Source organism: Chelon labrosus (genome assembly GCF_963514085.1).
Source record: "Chelon labrosus genome assembly, chromosome: 3".
NCBI classification, from domain to species: domain Eukaryota; kingdom Metazoa; phylum Chordata; class Actinopteri; order Mugiliformes; family Mugilidae; genus Chelon; species Chelon labrosus.
In genome coordinates, this window is record NC_140339.1 from 30404223 (window position 1) to 30429796 (window position 25574).

The 25574-nt window shown below is 40.1% G+C and overlaps 1 protein-coding gene across 1 annotated transcript in view; it reads right to left on the reverse strand.

Moving 5' to 3' along the window:
• The window catches only part of LOC311485741 (neural-cadherin), a gene marked incomplete at both ends in the record, with an annotated part of 265222 nt that overhangs the window by 84656 nt on the left and 154992 nt on the right, over positions 1–25574 (reverse strand). The window contains 9 exons of the mRNA XM_084541334.1: positions 8700–8929; positions 15510–15694; positions 19055–19148; positions 20730–21060; positions 21214–21657; positions 22295–22486; positions 22955–23623; positions 24613–24775; positions 25061–25181. Coding sequence (XP_084397460.1) covers positions 8700–8929; positions 15510–15694; positions 19055–19148; positions 20730–21060; positions 21214–21657; positions 22295–22486; positions 22955–23623; positions 24613–24775; positions 25061–25181 — 2429 coding nt within the window. The remainder of the gene's footprint in view (positions 1–8699; positions 8930–15509; positions 15695–19054; positions 19149–20729; positions 21061–21213; positions 21658–22294; positions 22487–22954; positions 23624–24612; positions 24776–25060; positions 25182–25574) is intronic.

The following is a 25574-nucleotide window of genomic DNA, read 5'->3' on the forward strand; positions in this document are numbered from 1 at the left end:
CCCAGAAATAATCATCCAGGAGAATGGCAAAAAGGTCTCTCTTCCCTGTGTCCTGAACACTAGAGACAGTTTGAACAGTTAAGCTAGGTTCAGGAAGGATGATCTATGGAGACCACACATGAGATAAGAGATTTGGCACATATCAGGCATAACATTATGACCTCCTAATATTGTGTAGGTCTCCCTTGTGCCTCCAAAATAGTTATGACTCATTAGAGAATAGACATGGTCCTTCTGAGGGTGTCCTGTGGTGTCTGGCAACAGAATGTTGTTAGTGGGGGCCTTTGGGTCCTATGGGTTGAGGGGAGGGGTCTCTGTGGATCATCCCACAGATGCTTGATCAGTTTGGGATCTAGTGAATTTGGAGGTCAGGTCAACACCTTGTGCTGTTCTTCATGTTTTCTGAGTTGTTCCTAAAGCGTTGTTGAGTGTGTGTCTGTGTCAGGCTGCATCCTGCTGGGGATGGCTGCTGCCATCCACATGAATGAATGCCAGGTCCAAAAGTTTCCCAGCAGAACACTGAATTGTCACAAGATGGTCAATGTTATTTACTTCTCCTGCTACACTGGGGAGAAATCATTTGAGTCAGGCATGCTAGTTGTTCACCGGACCAACAGACAATAGTCACTCAGTCTATTTTCAATTTCACTGCCTATAACTTGTCCTTCAACTGTGACAAGATCGGCACAGAGGCTAATGAAATCCTATTCAGTACTCGTTCACCTAACAGCGTGGCGCGGCTGACCAGACGATTTAAGACTCACGCCTACAATGTGTTCATTTGGTTTTTATGTCTCATTTCGTACTTTCTGCTGCTTTCACTACTTGTGTTCATCTCTCCATTTCTTCTCTTTTTTTGGGTTAAATTTTCATTACGCTAAGCACTTGAACTGCAATTAAATTGGTGAATTTGAAATTAATTCAGTTTGAATTTGAACTAGCTACACAGACATGTATAGCCTATATGAAAACAGGCTGACACTAAGCACCATCAATAACATTTAATAGTACGCCACAGCTTGTTGTAAAATAGAATAGTGTGGCCAGGTTAAAAAAATGTGATATTTCTCTGTAGCCTTCTCTGTGTACTGCAGCTAAAGGTCTAGTAACCTTGACATTTACAATGACAATGAAATTCGCCAGCAAATTGTGGATTCTCAACCGCCTTCACTCTCTTACCACAGGGTATTTGGTGAAGTTGTTAATGGACTGCTGTCCAGAGGATTTGGACCGTTCCTCTGCTAGCGTTAGCGGATGCCTTTTCAAATGAGTGTGTAATTCAGTAGTACTTTTGTTGTATTTCAGGACTGATTTACATATTTTGCATGTCATGGTAGTATGGGCTTCATCTTTAGTGAAGTATTTCCACACACTGGGCTCCTCACGTCTTCTTGGAGGTGTTCATGTTGTTATTGTCACGTGATCAGTGACTAGTTGACGAGTCGACAAACTGAAATTCTGACAACGTGAGTGACGTCACTTCAAAATGGTAACTCGTAGCAAAATGGTAGCAAGCTAGGTAGAAACTGCGAAAAATAAACTTCTTAAATCTTTGATTATAGCAATTTTTTTATATCTGACTTTAGCAAAGGTGCTATTTCTAATATAGTTCGTAGTACCAGGATTACATGTACATTTCATTTCCCCTTTAAAAGGGACTCCACAAATGGGACTAAGAGTTCTGCATGATGCAATGAATGTTGATGGGATCAGCCTCAAATGCACTTGCACAGTAAATTTGTCTGTGCAACACCTAAAAAGTCAATTTTAACACTAAATCAGTGAACACATGGTCCTAATCTATACAGTGTACAAATTATACTGAACATAGTGCTGAATTTTCAGAGTCAATTCAACTCTGGTTAGAGTTAATATTTTGCACTTTTAAACTAGACCAATGAGCGTTAACCAAGTTTTACACCATCTAAGAGTTTTTCAAGTGTTTAACAGAATCATCTCTTCATGAGTGTTGAGTAAGAAGTTACTCCCAGCACAGTGTTGATTTTTACCTTGTTGTAACAGTGTACTCACTCCCTGTGAGTGTTATTCCTATTCAACACTTTGGGGGAAAATATATCTCATATATTTGATGTTTTATATAAGCAGGGATTATGTTGCCTACCTTGTATAGAAGCCAATATGCATGTTGTAAACAGTGGTCATTTTAAAGGGTCACATGCTGTGGATTATAAAAAGTACCAAATAGAATATGTGAGAACTGGTTGACTAGCATGGCGTGACATGCTTGTCTATAACGTTGGCGAACAGAGCGGAGTCTGCTGTAATGTTGACACAGGATGATTTGTGTGGTTGAGTGTGGTTGTCATCATTCATTGTCATTCTCAATCACATACAGAATTTGTCAGGCAATTTCAATTTTTGGAAGATCAAACTGATTTACACCTCACAAATCTTGTAAGTATAATTGGGCAATATGTCCATAAACAACATGAATTACCATTTTTTCATATTGATCAATATAGATAATTATCAACGCTTCATGCACAAGACTTCAACGATATGCACAATGTGTTTGGTGAGTAACACTGACTGTAATCACAACCTTTGTTGTTTGTACTTGGTAGGATGATAACACTACCTTTCAAACGATGGAGTTGGTTCTGTTGCCCATCTGTGTCTGCGTATCTTGCAGCAGATATCACTGCTTTTTTAAACACAATAGCGCACAACCCCCAACAAGGCTGAGGCAAGTGCAAGCGTGGCACATCAGCAAATAGAAACAAATGACAAATAAAAACAACAGGCCTTAGTTATTAGAAATGTTACTCTTTATATCAAATTAATATAGTCTGTGATCAAATAAATACAACTAAAGTAAAACCAAGAAAATCAACACTGAAATACTCACATCAGGTTAAGAGTTCCATTTCCCCTCTGACACTATTTTTTGGACATCAGACTTAATGAGCAAACAGTCCTCCAGTGACTGGGTTAACAGTTGGTTCCTCTCGTGCGTTTTTATAGAGTTCATTTTTGAGAAAGCAGCTTTACAGGTATGTTGATCTGAACATGGTGAGCACATAGATGGCCAATGTCTGCAGTGTATCATACAAAAAATGCAATGTTGCGTAGTGATGCACGATATATCGGCCGCCGATATAATATCGGCCGATATGGTCATTTTTTTACACATCGGTATCGGTCAGGTGTAAAAATAGAGCCGATGTGAACAGGCCGATAATTATTCCTGTGTATTTGATGTGTGTGCAGAGCTAGTGAGCGGAGCTGAGCGGTGCGGATGTCCTGCTCCTCGCTCAGGTGGCTGTTCAGTCAGCCGCTCCTCCGCTCAAATTCACGTCAGGCCGCTCCGCTCAATTTCGCTCCCCGCTCCACCTAAAAGTCCTCCCCCGCTGCAGCGAAATCGCTCCACGCTCGCTCCAATTTAAAAGAGGGAGAAATAACCCTATCAGTTTCCTTTCTAAAATATTTCACGAACTCCATCTTGCCATGGCAATTTTTTTGAAAATGAACGGTTTTGGTTTTATTAGGAAGAAATGAATTCTGGGTGGATTTGGGCACGCGTCAGGCTGGTGGTGTGAGCGGTATCGGAGCGGAACAGAGCGCCCGCGCTCCGCGCTCCACCAAAATTCCATCCGCTCCGCCCCTCGCTCGCTCGCGCTCCGCTCACTAGCTCTGATAGCAGTAGCTTTCTTCCGCTGCTTAGCATTAGCTAGTTTTTCATATTCTTTGTAGGCTTCGGGATGCTTGTTTTTTAAGTGGGTGATCAAATTGGTTGTGTTGAACGATTTGACACGAGCTCCCCCTCGCATCACCCGGCCTTCACAGTCATTACATACAGCATAGCGAGGAGTCATTACCAGGGCTCTCAAGTTTTGATCTGAGTTCAGAGTGAGATTTTGGCGGCGACGGCAGGAATTTGGTTGGGGACGGGGCTTTGATCTGATAAATGACACTTAAATTCGCACAAATAAAAATATTTATTTAATTCAGCATTTCTTAGTGCAGGTTTGTGTGTGTCTGATAATGTCTGAGCTTACCAATAATATGGTATCACATAATTTAGCCCCCTGGGAAAGATATTTCTGCAACTGAGTCAAAAATGTAGCACTCAGCCTATCATGGAGCGAGGTGAATAGCTCCTGCATGAGCCTTCAAGCAAAGCAGAGCTTTTTTTTTTTCAAATCTCATCTTAAGTTGGTAATGTCCTTCCTAAAAGTTGGTCTCAACTGCTTTGTGAACAACGTTAAAGAAAAAACTAAGCGGTGGCCTAAGAGAAAAGCTATGTGAATAATGTGTCCTGAGCTAAGACTATAAAACAAGTGTCAGAATAGCTGCTGAAACTAGCCAGGATTCAACTGGCTAGCTGGGCTAGTTCACACACTGGTCAACTGCTAACATTAATACTGATTATCCTGGACACAATATCCCCCAGCAACAAAAATCAAATGATGAGATGACTTACAATTGGTTTATCAGTCGTTCTTTCCATTTTCAAATGGCAATCAAAAATCAAAAAATTAAAAAGAGACTGGTTATTTGTTTTTTAATCTAACACAAAACGAAAAAAATATTCAGTTTTAAACGGGACACAGGACTGATTTTATATTTAATTGGTCGGGTTTACGAGACCCAGAAGTTTTGTAATGAGTTAGATGTAACTCGATGTGACAGTCCTTCTCTCAGCGAGCGTCTGAACCGGGAAAATTTAAATCTTGCCCGGATACAGCAATCCTATTTTTTGATTGGCTGTTCAGTAGCTATAGTCTTTTTATTTGATTGGCTGGTGCGTGAAAGGCGCCTCTGAACTCTACGGGAACGCGCTTGATTCATACCTATTTAAAAAAAATAGCGGCGCAACTTGGTGCGCTTTATCGTGGTAATTTCTCTGCGTGAGAAATACAAGGTGTGGCGTGTGAGCGTGTGAACGGGTCGAAATGCGTGTGTCTCACGCCCAATGCGTGAGACTTGAGAGCCCTGCATTACATACAGCATAGGATCCTCTTCAAAGACTTTGAAAAATGACCAAACAGACGACATCTCTGCTCAACTAAAGATTTTTCAATGTTTACAGAAAACGGTATCAGTCATTTTATTTTGCTAAGCGGCTTTGGCCATTTTTTAGGCCTACTACTGTACCTTAAATATTTTTCAATGTTATCAGAATACAGTATCAGTCATTTCTGAAAATAAAATGCAAAAGTAAAAGAAAAAAATGATTTATTGATAATTAATGATTTTGAGTATCATAAAAATGTGTTTCATATATATATATCGACATCGGTAAATATCGGTATCGGCCATAACAGCAATATTAACATCGGTTATCGGTATCGGCCAGAATTTTTACATCGGTGCATCACTAATGTTGCGTGTGATGGACCAGTTGACAGCCTCATAAATATGAAGTCTAAAATATCGCAATCGCCCCTTAGTGGCAGTACGGGTAAAATTAGTCTGTTTACACTGACAAAAGCTAAAAAATAGCATACATTTGGAAGGAAAATGAATATACCAAATAATAATATATATAATATACTATATATATGACCCAGATATTAGGATACAATATTTATTTTATTTTATTTTATTTTGTTTTACGAGAGCATCTGGCCCTCACAGTGTCTGCTGAGAAAAATTCTGGCCCTTGGAGAAATGTAGTTGAGGACCCCTGGTATAGAGGAAGGCTGATCCAAATAGGACCGATGTGATACTGCAACTTATTCCACAGTTTACCATCTTTACAATAGACATAACTTTATCACCTAACTTTTCACTCCACTAGGTGTAGCAGTTCTATGAGAGTGACGATGATGAAGATCAGTTTGCTGGCCCCAAAGATTGAAGAGGATGCCATGTGGCATGCTTTTCAATACAGTTTTGATCCCTCAACACACATTTGATATTACTTTGACAGGCATCCCCTTAATGGGCCACAGCTGCATATAAAATAGTCAGGTAGAACTTAGTGTTCTCTTGCTTACAAAAAAATAATTATAATCAGGTGAAACTGGGGTGGGTGGATAAATAAAGACAGCATGAAAATAACAGCAGAAACAGTGATCTGAACGAATGCTGAAAACAAGATGTATGTGCATTGATTTAATGGACCTCATGCGGGAACAGTGCGTACAGAGGCTTAATCTTAAACTGTGTGCGGAAACGATTTATGATCAAATCTGTGCCCTGTGTTTGTACTGTGACATATTAATAATGATGCTGAAAATGCATTTACTTTATTATGATCCTAAAGAAAAACACTACTTCTGTATGCTTTGAAACAGCTGTAGATTACATCTATTTTGCTTTAGAACCAAATCTGAAATTACCTCAGATGTATCGTTTTGATAGCTGAGGCATGGTTGAGTCTGAGGAATGAAATATCTGTTCATACATTTATTTTTGTTTCATATATTCACATCCTCTGTTATGCTTTCTGGGATGTTTACCGCTTATGGTAGGACATAGTCAAGTGGAACATCAGACTACACCCTTGACAGAGTTAGAATGAAGAACTCATCCATGTCTATAACTCTGACAGTTTCATGGTCAGCAGCAGTTGATTCTTCTTCTGCACATGCAATATTAATTACACTGTTGGTATGCCATAGTTTGTACTTTTCTGGATGGGTGATACAACTGTGCACACTTGAAAATAATACATATATATTTTACCACACTTACACTGGCAATGCGGGATAAATGCTCATTTTATGGCATTTTCTCTTTCATTTCTCGCTTGCTCTACTGCTTCTGTCGGACTTAAATGCTGACTGTCATATAACAGCTGCTTCTCGGTTTGTGATTTTGATACTGCATTCTAGTTCGATGCCCTACTGTGGTGTTTCCTCATACCAACTGAAAATCATGAAAACATTAATGCATGAGGGTCATTGTTTTAACTGTAAATGTGTGCTGTTGGTGAGACAAATTAGGGAAATGAAAGCTAATTCCACTTAGAAAGACAGGTCCAACAAATACAAGTTTTAGGTAATTTCATTGCATTTCATTGTATACATTGGCTGTACTTAAGTAGGACCATTTCTCAGACAGCTTTCATGCTCACTTGGCTTTGCCTTCCTGTCTTTTTTTTTTGTCATGTACTAGTAAGTAAATGCCAAATAAATAAATGCAGTTGTTATTATAGATAAGCATCAGTTTTTACTTGGTTATCTGTTCATTCATTCCAGAGATCAGATAATCCAGATTCAGATCTCTTTCTTTTGCTTAAGAGTTCTGCGAGCAAACGAATTATACACAAGGGCAAAACAATAAATTGCATTCACTCAAAACAACCATCTGTCTCACACAGGCACACAAATCTAAAGAGTCAAATATTAGAAGTAGTAAGGTGCACAGAACCAGAAGCCTACACTCCCAGGTTCAGAGGTAGGATAATAAACTTTCAAAGAATATCTCCCCTATGATCTGGTGTTATAATTATTAGATCTGAACAAAACTAAGGATGTTACATTTCTCAGTATCTTTAGCAGTAAAACCTTGAAATGAAGACAAAGATACGATGGCACCACTGAAGATGACAACTATAAATAAACAATAAATAAATCACAATAAATCAATTCAGAAAGTCTCCATAACCAGCATGATAGCTTGTATGATGTTATGTCCTGGTTTGTTTGGTTTTGATGGAGTAACAAGGTCTGTTTCAGTTTATGCATCCAATATAAATTTAAAATTTTTAGCAAAATGTTTAACATGAGTGTTACAGGACAGTTTTCATTATTTACAATGTTGGGACTCATCAATTAGATTTCCATTTAGGGCACGGATTGGATTGGGCTGTACTTTGCACTTCTGAACTGCTCATTAAACAAAGACTGACAAAGAAAGCCTGAAATCTGGAGAGGGCATGGTTTACTTGTCTAAATACAGCCACAACATTAAAACCACTGACAGGAGTAGTAAATAACATGGACCATCTTGTGACAATTCAGTGTTCTGCTGGGAAACTTTTGGACCTGTCATTCATGTGGATGTTACTTAGACATGTACCCCCCACCTAGACCAGACCAGGCCCCCCCACCCCATTACAATGACACATGTTGTGTTCAGTGCATGCTATTGGTGTCAAATGATGCAGTTGTACATAACATGGCCTTGACCTGGATTGACGATAGTGTACTATTTTGCAAAAGAAAAAAAAAAGAAAAAAAAATACGGCGGTTAAAAAAAAAAGAAATAACTGAAGGTGAGCCAACAACTGCTTTGAAATTAGTGATGATGGACAGCTTACTCACAGAACTACAGAACATTTAGTCCTTAACAGTTTTATTTATGACGGATTTTGGATACTATTTTGTGTGTAGGATCCTGCGTCCAACAAACTGAATCAATGTCCCTCATTTTGACTAACATATCTGATTTGTTTGAATCTAACAGGATTTTGCTAAAACGGCTGCCTGCAACCAACATATACAAGCACAGAGCGAGCACAAGCCTATTGGGAATGCTCCCTCTCACCCGCGCAGGACTGCTCTGTGGGTTGACTTACCAGTTACTGTGCAGTGCACGTACTCCCTGGTGTGCAGTTGGTTAGATTATGTGAGTGTCATTCAAGGGTTTGTATTGTAAATTAAACAAGAGCTGAAATACAGTCACCAACAGACCAGTAAACAAAACTATCAGCTTGACAGGAATATACTGCATATACCTTCAGTGTCAGAATGAATAAAAGGCTAAAGGAGACAACAATGACCTACCTTTTGTTTGTGGGCGGCAAGGTAACCATGCATTTTCTCAGGCTGTAGGAAAGAGGGGCCTCCGTGCACAACAAAGCGAACATCCAGCATTCGCTCCTTTACATCCATTAGGCTAAAGATGTTGACATCGTCAGGTGGGACTGAGAGCATCTCAGACAGGAAGTCCGCCAACAGCTCGTAGCGGCTCCGCTGCTTCCCTCTCAGTTCAATGAACTCCTTTGCTGTGATGTCTGAGAAACGAACAGGAGTAAAAACCATATATAAGTGGTCTCATTATTTCCACCCCTGCCCAAGGATAAATCCAATTATTTTCAAATGGCTACAGAAATTATAATTACTGCCTCGTAGCTGTAAGCCTCCACCAACCAGTCAAGTTTCAGTCTGTTCAGACTCATAAAATACACAATGCATTTACAAAGCCACTCAGGGCATTTCATTTTCTGTATATAATATAGAAATAAAATTGATTTGACCTGACATTATCAAACTATGCTCCAAACCTCTGCTTGTATACTGCATTAATATGTATATTCACTGAGAGAAAGCAAAAATAGAGTCAAACTCCTTGTGTGCGCGCGTTCACATCCTTGGCCTGACAGTGTCGTAGCCGTGACAGTTAACAGTTCTCAGAAAGGGTGTTTGAATTCTGACGGCTTCACACATACGTTCAACCAGGAGACACAGACGATCTATACATTGGTCACAGTTTTAAGGTAGGTTCAGTCAAGCTCAGTGTCACTGTCACTACTCTAACTGACCCTTCTATTCTTGAGTTATGGTGCTTAACAATAGCCAAGTGTTTTTGTCAAAATGAAGCTAACCATTGACCTTCTGGACATAAAATGTTCTCACTTCATTATTTTATCTCATTAAATATTTGTGTGAATTTTTGTCACAATTTGCATATTAAACTTGACAGAAAATGTCTTGCAAGGCTATGGTGACCTGTGACCACTAAATTCTAATCAGTCCATCCTGTAGTCCAAGTGAACATTTGTGCCTAATTTGAGCCATACGCAAATGTTTATTCCACAAACTTGCACGGACTTGTTGGAGCACCTATTTGTGCTGTTTATATGCATCCAGTTTGGATCAGATCCTTGATGGAGAAGCATGGCCAATGTGAACTTTATCTTAGAACCTCCACTGTGCAGCAGTGTGTTGAGGACCAAGTAATGATGGATAACAAAAACTCAAAGCAACATTTGCAGCAGAAGGGCAAGGAATGGCAAAAAATCTGTTTTTTTTTTTAAAAAAAAAAGAATATCTGAATGCAATTGGAAAATTTCAGATCAGAACAGATACAGTTTAGTCAACCTCAAGCACAACCTCAAGTGTTATTTCAAGTCTAACTAATGTTCCAATACAAGGGGAAGCAAAATGCAGTCCCAAGTTCAGATAAAGCTAACATGAGGCCTTAGCTGAACTTGGTACTCAAATTAAGTGAATGTTTCACAGGACACAACGTTTCAGTTAATTACTGTTAATTTGAAATGAATCCTTGCTCAACCATATTCGAGGGATAGTAACATAAACACTAAAATATACTATACTAAAAACACTGATTCTGGAAAGAAAGAAGGACTCTTTTGGTCAAAGAATATAGATTCTGGGTCAATCCTTGAAGTTGAGGACCAGTTCCAATGACTAAAAGGAAGTGCCCCATGTCATAAAAATGTCATAATCAGAACTCACGCACGGACACAAGCACGCACGGACACACACACTGACAGTCACACACAATAAAGGGGGTGCTGGGTGATTAGGTTTGTTAGTGCATAGAGGGAGACAGAGCCTAGGCATTAAGAGACAAGACAGGGGGCTCAGAGCGGGCTCAGTGGATACAGCATGAGGGATCGAGGCTAATGTCAGCTCCCATCAGTCAGTCCAGAGGGAGAAACAAGGACACAGGCAGACAGTGAGACAGTCAGGAGGGATGGGGGGGCTGAGGGAGAGTGTAGTAACTCCTAACACACAGTGGCAGCCTTTGCACCTGGCTTTGATCCAACCTCACAACACTTCTCCTTTCTCCTTCCCAGAGGCTTCAATGGAGGCATTGCACAGACACCCTCCTGTCTGTAGGCTAGGGTTTTTTTTTTTTTAAAAAGGGATAAATACCCTACTCATGTAGTGTGGAGTTAAATCTGAAGGAACAACCATTATCGTGTACTTTTTGAAGTTGTTGTGCTCTTTTCTGACAAATACTGAAACATGCCATCACCAAAACACAGTGGAAATGTTGTCAAGGATGTCGACAAGTTTTGAGGATTCCTGAAGACTTGAACACGTCTTTGGAAATTTCTCTTTGAAAGGGAACAAAATTTGACAAAATGCCTTCAGAAAATAAACTCTGAAGAGAAGCAGATGCTCCCGTATCTTCAACGAAAAGCATCTGCTGTCAATGGCCATGAAATTCTACTTAGGAAATACAGTTTTACTTGGATTAAAATAAGAGATATAATGGATAGAAATCTGACCGATCACACATATCTGATTTGTTCTAATCAAGTACATTATTTATTATTTGTAAAATTCACATTGCAAAAATATAAGATGGAAATGCACTAAACTGCTTCAGATCTGTATTGCAATAAATATTTAGGCAGCTAACGCAACCAATAAAACCTACTATTTATTTGCCTAATTATAGTCATTAGCTCATTCCAAACATAAAATTTCCATCCCTGCACTCAACATGTTTTTTTTATACAAGAGCTAGAATTCATGATTAACTTTAGTTTCTCATATCTCAGAAGATGAACAGTGATTTTATGGTTTCCAGATGAATTTCCTCAGACCCCACTCAGCGACTGAAGACACTGTAGTGAGGGACAACATGAAATCCCTTGCTTACTGTCTTGTCCAGAATCAGACAAGAAGGTTGACCTTAGCTTATAATCTGGTCATTACTACACCAACAGATTCAAGTAGTTTTCCATTCAGGTGCAATGACTTTAGAAAGCTGCTAACAAAGAGTTTTTAAACTTTTGGTCAGTCAAAGCCTTTTTTACTCTAAGGATAACACATGAGTACAGAGCCCTTTGTTGTTTAAGGTATGGGTGGGATTGGCTGTTGTGCTGATGCTAGCTATAGAAGTGGGAGAGTTGTGTAGTACTGTTGCATAATGTTGCATTCACACTAGCAGTGAGAGAGCGACAAGCTACAATACACTTTCAGTGGTAGCCGGGAGATATAAAGTGACAAGCTGATGGGGGGACTCGCTGACACAACGCTGAGTTGTAGCTTTTGACGCTCATAGTGTGAATATAGCATTATCTTTACAGCTGCAATTGCAGCAACAGTTTTCTAACCCACTACCTAGTTAACATTATTTACAGTGTTTTAGTCTCTCTTGTTAGTGTTGTCGACTGGGTAATGCATGTCCAGGTAGTCGTTTCTGTAGGGGGTGTTTCTTTTGGTTGTTGAGCTCAAATTTTCCCAATCACAAGGACATCTGGCTCTCCAATAGAACGGAACACTGAAATATTGTGATTTTAATCAAGCTTCAAAAAACTCGATACTACATTTCCCATAATGTAATGTTCAAAAGTATGTTTATTACATGTTCTTTTTGCACAGGATGAGGTAACAGCATCAGTTGTATTGTCTCAGACTTGTGGAAGCTCTCACCTTTGACTGGTAATAAAATTAACTGTTTACATCCATGATGCCCTGCTGAAAGTGGATGTGATACATTTGTTAGTGTGTTTGTGTATGCTATCTTAACACCTCCCCTCATCCTGTTTACTCCCTTTATCGAGCAGTCTAAGGAACAGAAAATGTGCTTTTCATGCTCGCATATGTTCTTTTCATGGACCATAGCAGGCTCATGAACTGTCATCCTCAGGGGCAGTATTAGTGATGGGTATTATCAGATAAATAAGGTGAAGGAAGTTTTTATCCCAGACTAAATATTTTTTTCCAGTTCCAATTTCTACATATTGATCCCACACCACATGCACTCTAGAGAGTAGACAGATGTGAGAAGAGAATCTCAGCACTGCATCTTGTGTCAAAGGACCATCTCTTGGCAAGAATAAAGTACTCATCATATAATGCAAGCTGTATCACAAACAGCTGTGTATACTGCATGTACATGTATCTCTGACTGTGCCTCCCACTGAGTGCTATGCATTTCAGTCTTAGCTTGTTTTATGTGGACATTTCAAGGACTTTTTGTTTACCATATTTTTTTACCTTTCCATCAATATTGAGAAAGCGCAAGGGAGAGTGAGAGGCAGCCTTAATCTCAGCAAGGCAGATTTAACTAGTGCTTTCTTTGTGCATCCTTATTGCATTCCACATTTGTTCTTCAAATGGGATTTAGAATGTCAAGGAGGGTGTAAGTAATGCTATAAGTAGAATATTTTCATAATCCCCGAGACTGAGAATCAATGAGAGTGTTTACTCCACGGCTCCACATGGAAAAATAAAATCCTGGAAATGGCAGCTGTTACATATCCTCCGCACGCATGCACACATACACGCACGTACGCATGCACGCGCACACACACACACACACACACCTATTTTGGTAGCCTGCCTGCACCTCAGGATGATCTCAGTCATTAATCCTTCATATTACATTTTATTTTGAAGGCACAGGCTTACAGTTTTTTGCAAGTTGGTTCCTTGCGGAACAGCAGGTTGATTTTGACCATGTGTTCACAGTAATGCCTGACAACGGTGCTCTCTGACTCTCAGTTTAAGCCCCTCTGTTAGAACCACGGTCTATTAAATCTATGCACTGTACAGCCAACGCCTGTTTGGTGACGGTGAAACCATTTAAAAAAAACAAAAACAACCAAATATGTGACCACCCCACAGTTGCTGACAAACCTTATCTTATTATCCTAAATTAAAGAAAAATACAGGATTTCATAAGAAAAAAAAAAACAAATAACAATTTTACAATTTTACATTTGATTTTTCCCCCATTAATCATATTAAGCATACATTTGCAAGTCTACATTCTGCACATGAATTCATTTCCTGAACACAAAATACTGAAATGTTCGCACCAGCTGTTCTCCACCCGGCTGTCTCTGGGTTTGGTGCACATTAATTTACCTCAGCCCCCTTTTAGAATGAGAAGAAAATCCTTTTATCTACTTATATAAAGCTTGACTCTCGTTTTCACCCTTCCCTTTCCTTCCTTCCCTCCCTCTGCTCTCCTCGCGTCTTTGGAGAGCATCCCTGGCCTCTCGGTTCTGCTTCTATTTCAGTATCACTGAAATCGTAAAAATCTTTCAGCCATGTCCCATTCCTCTAAAGCGAATTTAATTCTGAGCAGACAGCCAATGTGTTGTATATCAGGTAATGATGGATGCAGTGCAACATGTGAGAAGAATGTGCTGGCTGAGTGAAACTACGACTAATTATTTTGCCAGCACAAGGAATAGAAACTGGCCACATCCGTGTTTACGTTGACAACAACTGAGATCCCACGAGTCTGAGGACAGGAATTAATAATGGGCGTATTCTTTAACTTAAAGAGTAACAATCTGCAACACACTGCAAACAACTAGAGCAAACAGAAATCAGCACTTATTATGACTGGAGACAAGTCGGCTGTGGCTCAGTAGGTAGAGCGGGTTGTCCACGAACCAGAGGGTTAGCGGTTCGATCCCCGGAATGTGCCACATGCTGAAGTGTCCTTGAGCAAGACACTGAACCCCCAGTTGCTCCCAGTGCGTGGCACTGGTGTGTGAATGTGTGTGTGCTTGTGTGAGCGAATAGGTAGATGTGTTTATGACTGTAAAGCGCTTTGAGTACCAATAGGTAGAAAAGCGCTATATAAAAGCAAGGCCATTTACCATTTACCAAGTCTGCAAATAGTGACTTCTTCGGCATCTTCCAACATCACCACTATTAGACATCCACCCTGTTGCTTTAATAATATCAATGTCACAGGACATCAGTCACAAGGATAGCAGACAGGGTGATGGCAAGAGATGTTTGCGGCAGCTGTAAACTGGTTTAAGTGTGCTTAGAAGACCATAACCAAAGGGGTCAGGCACTTTGAAATGAATGTCAAAACAAAACTGATGTAACAAATGAAACAGCCTAAAGCTTAGTGTAAAAGAAGTCAAGGACAGTATATTGCACAACTGGGAAGTCTGTATTAAGTAGTATCTTTAGGTCCTAAGTTGAATATCAGTCTCAGCATAAGTTATTACACTGTGTATTGTTCAGAGCTGTAGATTATTATTTACTGTGAATGCTACTGTGTTGAAAGCATCAACTGAAAGAATGTACAGACATTCATAACATATTAGGTAAACACCAGAGATGGTGATAATCTGCATCATACTAAACTTGGGATGCTGAATTTTTGCAAATCCATTAGCCCTGTGAAGCCTCACATATGGAATCAGCAGAACCTATTTATTAAGTAAAGAGCTTATAGAACCTCGAAGCTAAATCCCACCAAAGAACTGTATCATTTTTTCTTTGAATCATAAAACATCAGGCATTTAGGCAGTGTACAGACCACATTTTTATTTTATTTTAACAAGAACCTTTTTCTGATCATCTTCTTATTTTGCCTTTTGGTTGGAGAAACAGTTTCTGTCTTTTCTCAGGCAAAGATGGACTGAAAAAAACGATATTTGTTTACTCTGAATTGCTATTCCGAGCAATGGTTGAAGTTGTTCAATGAAGCAAATTCTCTTACTGACAAAAATCCTCTCCCCTAACTTTCAGTTCTCTGTGAACACCTTGTGGGAATAGTTCAACCAGGTCAGCCGTACAATGACTATTTTTACGTCTGAGACAGTAGAGTGTGTGTTTCTGGGAGGTCCAGCTTACCTGCCAGGCGAAGGGATCCCGAGTTGTAAATGGCTTCGTCTCGCAGCTCCCTCACATGTACAGTGACAGTGGAGACAGCATCTGGCCAAATTCCATCTGAAACACGAACCTGAAACTGGTAGGTGCTAGGTGGGGCGTTCTCCTTGATGATCAGGAAACCTGTTCTCTTGTTCAGGATAAAGTAACTGGGGGAAAGAACAAGAACACAAACACCCACACTCTTTTAAGAACAGCACGTTTGGATGAGTTTGTTCTATTTGCACAAGCTGAGCCCTCTACAGGGCTGAAAGAAGTTTTACTTGTCAACACTGAAAATCTACCGTTTCATGTTCAAGCAACACCCAACACAATAATCCCACAAAAGCAAGTTGTTAACCACTGCATTCACTTCTATGTAGTGACTTCCTAGTTCCTTTAAGAAGCATTTACTAATAATGAGGTTCATTCTGGTTGCACCGATCTCCTAGCTACAGCAGGCAGGATCACAATGACCCAAGACTGAATGGTGTGTTTGCAAGCTGTTACGATATAGTCTCCAGCCTCCAGTCTCACCTGTGCTGAGACTGGAGGTTGGAGACTATATAGTAACAGCTTGAAGTTTGACAGGGTCAAGCTGATGCCCTGGAGCGGTACTGATTACTCATTAGTCTCAGTGAGTCTGCAGAGAACACCAAGTTCAGCTATATACCAAATATCAGCATGGAAAACAGCTGCCGCAAGTGGAAAGACACACTCATTGTGATTGCAAAGTTGGTGTACAGTGTAGTGTAAAGTCTGTAATGACTGATTCCTAAGCAACTCCATTTCCCCCATTTCCCTGCTGAACTACTACGGGATGATTTGGTTGAACCAAATTTCTAGTATGTGTATATACTAGGATCAGATGTTCTACTGTACTCACAGAGTCCTACAGGAGGGCTCGACTTATGTTCATAGAACACATATTACAACACAGTTATTATTAAATATAGCCTATAATCCCATGTCCACATCCCAAGATTTATGTCAAATGCCCACAAGGGAAGTACTGTGCCCATAACGCAGTGAGGTAAAAAAACAACAAAAAAACAGGTTGTTAAAGTTGCAGTGGCGGATGGTTGGGGGATCAGCTTTTATCAGTAGATTGGAGACTGCCTCAATATTGACCTGAAATTAAGCATTTCCTTGTCGTTAACCAAAACCAATTTTTTTTCCCAACCCTTACCGCATCATACCCATTGATTACTGGCCACAATGACAATCCTTTCAGCTGAACTACGGTGTAACACTGGCATTAGACCGAATGACAGTGTTGTCACAGAAGGTAATGGGGTCTTGCAGAAACTTCTAACATCAATACTCTTGCCAGGACAGAGATCCAGATATCATAACATGGCTCTAACATATAGATGTTGTAAACAGTTATTAAGTTATACGTATTAAATGAAGTAGCTGTGTGTTGGTCATATAAACAAAATAAAAATGTACAATATAAAATTTAACATTTGATCCACTTGTTCAACATGAAGACAGACCCACTAAAAGTCTTTCATTCCTTGCTGCCATTCTGTGTTTCTAGTTCCGCGCTCTAGTGTTTACTCTGTTTTTCTGCTGTTAATCAACTGCCCAGTGGGACAATAATAGAAAGTGAGCAGAGACGATGCATTAGGGAGAAGGAGGCGAGGGGAAAAATGAGACTGACTAATAGGCACAAAGCTTTCACTTGGTCCTTGTCTCCATGCTATCCTTGTACAGTAAATGAGCTCATTCAAGTTTAATTAGAGAGGAAATCCAAGGCAGAACTTTGGCAAATCAAATAATAAACCACTTGTAGAGCCAATGGTTGCATTAACTCCTTTTACACCACATGCTGTGGTGTGTACATCATGTCATTGCTGAAGCACTTAATTCCTGGTTTCACATCACTGAATGGCAATTTTACATCTCTTGTAAAACTACTAATGTTTTCCCACTTAGTACTTCCCAGTTTGCTGAAGCCTCATCGTTTATTAAACCTCAAGTCAACCACTTAGCTTGTTACTGTCTATGTCTCATCCAGTTTTTCACTTACAGTAAAAAAAAAATAAAAATGGCATTGTCCAACTAGCAACTAAGCAGATACTGTAATACAAAATCTTTAACACTAAAAACTGAATTAGTTATGAATTAATAACTTAACATGTGTGTCCAAATCATGACACATGTACAGTAAAACATCACTGCTCTGGAGCAGTGGTAGAGATCTATTAGAGACAGAGCACAAAACTGGATTGGATCTGGAGAGCTGAGACAGATGTGTTAATGCTAGGGCTGAGTACCTAAAGCTGGTTACTTGCGATCGGATAGCCCAGATTGGGTCTTAATACAAGATCCAAAAAGGCCCTATAGGTACAGGTATGTAGTTTCAGCAACTTACTAGTACTACTTACCCAGCCATACAAGTGCAGGTCACTGTACAGATGTAGCTGTTGGTTCGGTTCACAATAACCCAAGTACATTCAGGACATAGTTATAGGCATCTAAAGATTTATATGCCCTCAGTTTGTTTTAGTGCACACACTTGGTTTCTCTGTCAAGTACATGTAAATGTACCAGCCGTTGCACAGTAGGTAATCCTTTTTAAGAAACACTTACGGTCCTGGGGAGTTTAGCTAACATATTCCTGTGAATCCTGTGGATTGTTTTGCCTCCAGCTAAACCCTGCCCACAAAAAAGCGTCCAGTGATATTACAAAAAGGGTCTATAAAATGTGGAAACTAGATTAGAAGGAAAATACAACATATCTTGGCATAACAGGGAATTATAACACGTACCCGTAGATTAAAATAAGATAAAAGAAATTTAGATTAGAAAATCTTGGATAATCTTAGCTAAACTAAGCTAAAATAAACTAAGCTAAACTAATCCTTCAATTTTCTTTCAAAAAATAACACCATAGTTGTTGATGCTTCAGAAAATAACTTAAAGATCATCACCCATTGCACTGTAGCTGTTCCAGCTCTTCTTGCTACCATCTCTCTCTATTTTTAAAGAAAATACGTTCAATGCTCCGTCCGGCTTCACCTGACGCACCAAACCCACTCTCAGCACGGTGAATGTAGTAGTAGATACCAAAGTTGCAGAGCGTGTTTCCCTGTGGCAAACATTGGGAGAACTCCTTATAACATATGTCAGTCAGTTGACATATTAGACACTCCTATTGGTTGCTGACCTAATAGCATCACCTCCAAATTGAGATTAGTCCAGTTAAGTATTGTCCTACTTTGCCTTGGACAAGGTTTTCTTTCTCCGTGTCATCATCACTACAAATCACTGAATTTCATTAATTCCACATGGCTGCCTGCTCTCTCCATGTGTGTACAGCCTTTAACATAAAATATATATTATATTGCTTAACAGACTGATCTGGAATAGGGGCTACTCCCTTATGCAAAACTGCTGCTTTAACAATCTCAAGATACAGGAAAAAGACGATGCCCACCCTTAACTGGCAGTCATCTGAAATAGTTTATGGCACATATCTCAGCAGAAACTACCAATCTATTAAATTAATTTGTTTTATTTACCTTGGCACATGTCCTTCAAAGACATATGTCTTGTTATCCCAATCATCAGGGTCAGGAGAGTAGACCTTTCCAAGCACGGTAGTTGGCATTCGGCCTAAAAAAAAAGGAAATGCATTAGTTTGCCAGTTTTCTGACTATCAAGCCTTTGCTTATGTGTGCGTACGGGAGCCTGTATACATGTTAAAGTGTGTGCTGCAGGTGTAATACATGCAACAGCATCCAAGCGAAAATGGTAAGAACCTAGAAACTCACAACGGCATATGGAGTCCAACCCAAACAGAGACAAACTACATTAACAATGAAGGAAATACTGCACATAAAAAAGCAAAGGACTAAAAGTATATGCTTGAGTCTGCAGTTACCATTTTCTTTTAGCAGAACCAACAAGTGACAGTGCAGGTAGTTCACATAGGGAGAAAGAAATGCATAACACAGAATGCTGTTTGAATGCACAATGGCGGTAATCAAGAAGGATGAATTGTTGTTGCCATTACTTTATCTCCTCCAACTGCTCTTAGTCTGAACCATGTGGGAATTATTCAGAGAGTGCCCTTCAAAATTTAAAGGCAGACCTTGAGTTTTTGAATTTTAGCCTGTTGTTTGTCTTTGCCAGAAAGTTTGAGAAAAAAGTCAGACCACTGAAACAAAATGTTAGCATTCATGGCCCTCAGTGGCAATACTGATAATACCATGATATTTTTCAGGTAATTTAAGAACAATTTAAAGAAAGAAAAGAGATATATTCTGACAGAGAGGTAGAAAGGAATTTAACTGTTTAATGAGAAGGAATGCAAATATTTCATTACCTGCAGAACTGGTGCAATATCATACTCCTAACATCTGACTCAACTAACTGACAAAACACTGTGTTCCGTATCCAATACAAACCTGAAAAATATGATTCATTCTCAGTCTGAGCCAAGCGGCTACCTCTGGGGATGAAAAATGTAGCCAGCATGGAAGTGCCAAAAACTTTACAGCTGAAATAAACATGTTTACAGCCTTGTGTAAATATGGTTTGGATCTCTATATCTAATTTCTTCATTCATGGCAAGAACACTGGGGGTGAATTTATATATAACTCACCCATTTCAATTATATCAAGGCTTAAAGTCATGTTAGAGTTATAATTGGGTTGTTGCTGCTTTGAGTGACAGCTGGGGCTGTCTCAGGTTGCAAGCTGTCTGCCTAGGCATCATAGACCTTCTTAAATCCACTTACGCTCCACTACTTTGCCCATTCCTGAATAAACAGGGAGTAAAGAGGGGTCAACCAGTGCCACCCATATTCAGTTTCAAAACCATTCTTCAGGAACCCTATAGGTGGCCAGCAATTCGACTGAACTCAAATACTCCAGTACATGTTTTGCTTGGAGGACACACCAGACAACAGTCTGAAGAAGAATAAACATTATAATTGTGATTACCAGAACGTCAACGTGAGAATGTTATGAAGGCGAAGGGAAAACATTATTAAAATGGAGGGTGTGTCTATGTGTTTTTACTGCACCTAGATTAGGAATAAATTGGCTGGCAGGATGAAACAGAGATAGAAAATGTATTTGTTTTGTTTTTTTTATTGGCTCAATGTGACTTCGTAATGCAGTTCACCTGGTTTATCTTTTCCTGTTTCCTTTTCGAAAACAAAAGCTTAATCATAGTGATGGCCTCCTCACCTCTGTGACTATTGATGAAAATCTTCTTCTCCCCCGCCACGTGTGCGTGATCATTTTGGTCACCGATGGTTACAGTCAGGGTGCTGGTCACAGTTTTAGCTGGACGGCCGCTGTCGCTCATGATAACAGGAATGACAAACTCTTTCTGGCGCTCCCGGTCAAATGTCCTCAGAGCTGTTAGTGTTGCCGTGCCATTTAGGTTGTCCTGAAGGTAGAAATCATTGCTGTGGCGATACTCAGAGGGGACGCTGAAGTGAAAGGGCGGCCCATTCTCAGGTGAGTCCTGGTCCACGGCTCGGAGGAGGGTCGATGTTTGGTTCAACCTTACTACCTAAACAAGGAGGGAGAGGATGAGGAGTTGTGGCGTGCTCAGGGTGAATCTTTTTACCCAAACTACCAATGAACAATGAGTCTTTTTTTTACTAAGTCATAAAATATATCAGTATGTTACATGTTATAGAAGATTGAACTCATTCAAGCCTACCTGTGGACCAGCCACATTCTCAAAGACTACCGGGGAGTATGCCGCCTCAAATTCTGGCCCGTTATCATTCACATCCAACAGAGGAAGCTGAACAGTAGCACTGCCTGTCAGAGGTGGAACACCATGATCGGTTGCAATGACAACTAACTGATGCTGTGGTATCCTCTCCCGATCCAGAGGCTGGGCCACCGAGAGTACACCTGACTGGTCAATGGTGAACAGACCGTCAGGATCGGAGTCCTCTGATAGGCTATAGGTCATGTCACGGTTCTGGCCTGAATCAGAGTCACTGGCCACCAAACGTGCCACACTGGTTCCCACAGTGATGTCCTCAGGTAGTGGGGCAAGGGACAGGAAGTGTGGAATGAAGACTGGAGCATGATCATTGTAGTCCTCCACTTCCACCACACAGTGCAGAAGGCTGGAGAAGTCAAGGTCTTCAACCTGGAATTAGACCCACATAGAGTGTCACATACATTATAAGTGCAGCATAGGGATGATAAAAAACAGCTCAAATATTATCACAGAAAATAAAAGTCTGAGCTGAAGTGCAGCAACACCATTTGCTGTGAAACAATATCGCACCATACCATGTGTAACCACAACCTCTCACTGCCACTTCTATAAACAGTTGGCTCAAGTTAAAGGTTCTGTCTGTAGCTGACATACCAAATGTTCTGTCTGACTGGCTGACAAGTTGGTTTGAAGGCCTTATGAGCAATGAATGAAACATATAATTGAATGATGATTGCTTACAAAAATTCCAATACCTTTTTTCCATCAGATTCAACAGTGTTAAAAGCTTTCAGTGGAACATAATACGGTATATGTGAATGCACCCAAACCTGAGATGCTTACTAAAATCTATTTCATATTTTCAGCATCCTCCAGCTTCTGCTGGTGTTAGCACAGTCTGTATTTCTCCATTTCCCATTCACACATGCTGCATGCCCTTGACTGAAGGTTCCCTCCACAAGTGAAATTAAATCCCGCGAATTAGAGAGAGAGAAATGATACAGAAGCTGTGTCAAAGTAATGCTCAATAGTACAAGGCTATGTCATTGGAACGACCATTGCATACCTTCAGTGTGAGGTTGAATCTCTGCTCGCTGTGTCGTTCATAGTCCAGACGTTTCTTTAGTCTCAAGGTGCCACGCTGCTCCTGCTTGTGACTGACCATGTAGAACTTTTGCTCTTGATCTCCTGCCACAACACTAAAGGTCAGCTGGGCATTTTCTCCAGTGTCTCTGTCCTCTGCAGCGAGCTCCAGGACCTTAGAACAAGAAATAATATTGTGTGAATAAAGTACATGGGCCCTAGCTAATTTGGAATATAGGCCTTTCTACATTTCTGATAAATACACTAAAAGACGTCACAGTGTTATCTATGACAATAGCTAAGTGGAAGCAGATTATATGACTTCTATGTCCTAAGAATGTTCTGCTGCACACTAAATAAAGAAAAAAAAAGAAAAATATTAGATTTAAAAGCAATTCAAGGTCAAGGATGTTATAGTGCTGCGTGTTCCACTGTATGCTATTCTAAGAAAAAAAAAAAAAAACAGCTCTGATACATGTTTTATTCTGTTGGATATAACTGGACCGCTAACAACATCAACATCTTTCATTAAATGCGGTGTATAAAAGTGCAACTCTGATTTAAAATTAATTTTAAAATTACTGTATCTGTGAACTAAGGCAGCAAATTTAAAACAACAATAACCGTGAAGCCTGTAACTTACCTCTGCATTGGGCTCTGCATTCTCCGAGATCCTTGCCAGGCAAGAGTGATCAATGAATCTTGGAGCATGGTCGTTCACATCCTTGATCTGAATGGTAGCGGTCCCAGTTCCCGTCATCCCTCCCCCATCTCTGGCCTCCACAACCAGGAGGTAGGACTCAACCTGTTCTCTGTCCAGACCACCCATGCCTACAGTAATTGTCCCAGTGGTGGGGTTGATATTGAACATTTCTGAGAAGGTGGGCACTCCTCCCACCTCGACGTTAGTGGCATCTAAACTACCCACAATCCTGTAAGAGAGCACAGCGTTCTGCCCCACAGCTGAGTCATCCAGGTCGGTCGCGGTCATCTCCATGACAGACGTCCCCACAACTGAGTTCTCCGCTACATCTCCGTGGCAGCTGGGAGAGCAAGTGAAGATGGGCGCATTGTCATTGATGTCCCACACATTGATAATGACGTCTGTGAAGCCTGTCAGACCTTCGCCGCCCTCATCTGTGGCCAGGACAACAAAACGCCAGACAGCACGCTCCTCCCGGTCCAAGGTCCGCTGGGCATAGATCTTACCTGTGACCTCATCAATTATGAATTCACTCTCTGCACCCTGGCCATGGAGAGAGTAGCGCAGAGCTTCCTGGTCAGCATCCTTATCTGGGTCAGATGCTGTCACCTATAACATGGAAGAAACAGCAAAATCACCTACTTTTTTTTTTTTTTAATGAATTATTGAAATGTTGCTGACTTGCTGAGTGAAATCTTAAATGGAAAAGTGTGCAATTAAAGACTCTTTGCAACTAACACATCTCCTGTTTCTTCTTCTGTGTTCTCCTTCTCACTCAACCTTATAACATTGGTAGCAATTACACTCTGGACAGGCCAGTGATATTTCAGCTTAACATGGAAATTGCAGTGTGATGAAAAACCAACATTTTCATACATATTAACAACACAAAGCAGGCTTCAAATTGCGATATGAGCCCTTGAAGGCAGATACAAAAACGAATATGCTATGACAGATTTCACATCGTAAGAACGTTTTATACTTTTGACTGGATGTGCAAAAGGCTTCACAGTAATGCTGTCATGCTACATGTCACAAGGCAAAGCAAAATTTTTGTGGGGTAATGTTGGTCTGGAGTCTCTCCTTTGTGAGTTGATCATTCCCAGTACAGATCTGCCAGGCCAATCAAATCATTTGGTAGTTTATAACAAAACAGATGCTGTCAGAGAAGGGAAAGGTTCAAATTTTGCTATCACATCAGTTGTAAAAGATATTGAGAGCAACTTTAAAAGACGAGAAAGACGCTTTTGTCGAGAAGCAACATAATTTGTTGCTCTGACTGGTTGTAAGACTATCAATTTGTGTGCAGAGGTATTCTTTTTCTCTGTATTTGAAATCCAAATAGTGTGTTACCAGACTGGTAAGAACCGAGTCTGGCTACACCAGGCTAGAGATGCCCATCTAAAGAATAAAAAGTTCAATATTTTAGTGCCCTGTGAAACAAAGGGTCACACAGAGGTAGTGTTTTTTGCCGAGTTCTGATTTACTCAGTGGTTAATTGCATGTGAATGTGTATGTGAAACAGATGCTAAGTAAAGATATGACTGCAAAAATCTCACAGAAGGTCACACTTCAGCTGAATAATTGTTGGACTGTACCTGTAAAACAAACACTGGTGAACCATCCAGTTCCTCCGTTACACTGCCATAGTACTCGTTAACAGTAAACACTGGAGCCTCGTCATTCTTGTTAACCACGTTTACTGTCACTGTTGTGTAATCTTCCCACTTCCCATCTGAAGCCAGAACATGAAGCTTGTACCTGAGCAAAAGTTACACGTCAGAAGCTTTTACAAAAAAAGCAACAGTCTTAACGCTAATGTGTTTTGTATGACAGTCATTAGAAATATTCTGAAGATTTAAGTTATTTTAGACTGAGATACAGTTATTTCATTTATTTAAGTGGTGTTTAAAGTTAAAGCATAGTGCAAAAATCAAGAGAAAAACAAAAACAACATGGAGTATAACACCATATGTTTCAGATAAAATCTTACAACAAGCATTTACCTGATGTCTCAAAGGATTCTTCCCTGGAGTGTGTTCCTACCTTTTGTTCTGTTCATAGTCCAGAGGCTGGGCGATAAAGATAGTGCCCACCTCTGGTTCCACATCAAACACCCCTCCCGTGTTTCCTGATGTGATCTGGTAGCGCAGTTTAGCGTTTCCACCTGCAGGGAAAGATAGAGGTGAATGAAGAATGACAGTTTGTACAAATTACCTTAGATGCTGAAAAGGAGAGAAGTGTAAGTAAGTCTTTTGGAGCTGTGGTGAAAAAAAAAATGGGTGAGGAGTTTATCTCTTGTATTTGTATCAGCAAAGAGCTTTGGTGAAAGCTGGATTCCCCATGGACTAGAAGCCAACATTTCACTGAGTGCTGCATATGTCTGCCGGTCCAACAATGTGTCTCCTTTATCTGATTCAGATAACATCAGGTTGCTTTAGCTGGCAGAATAAAATCAAAGACTGAGTCTGAGGTCTGATTGTTTTCAGTTTCTGTTGTTAAAAAAAAGTAAAACTCCAATACTTTACAGCAATGCATTTAATTGATAACAGTGGATGTC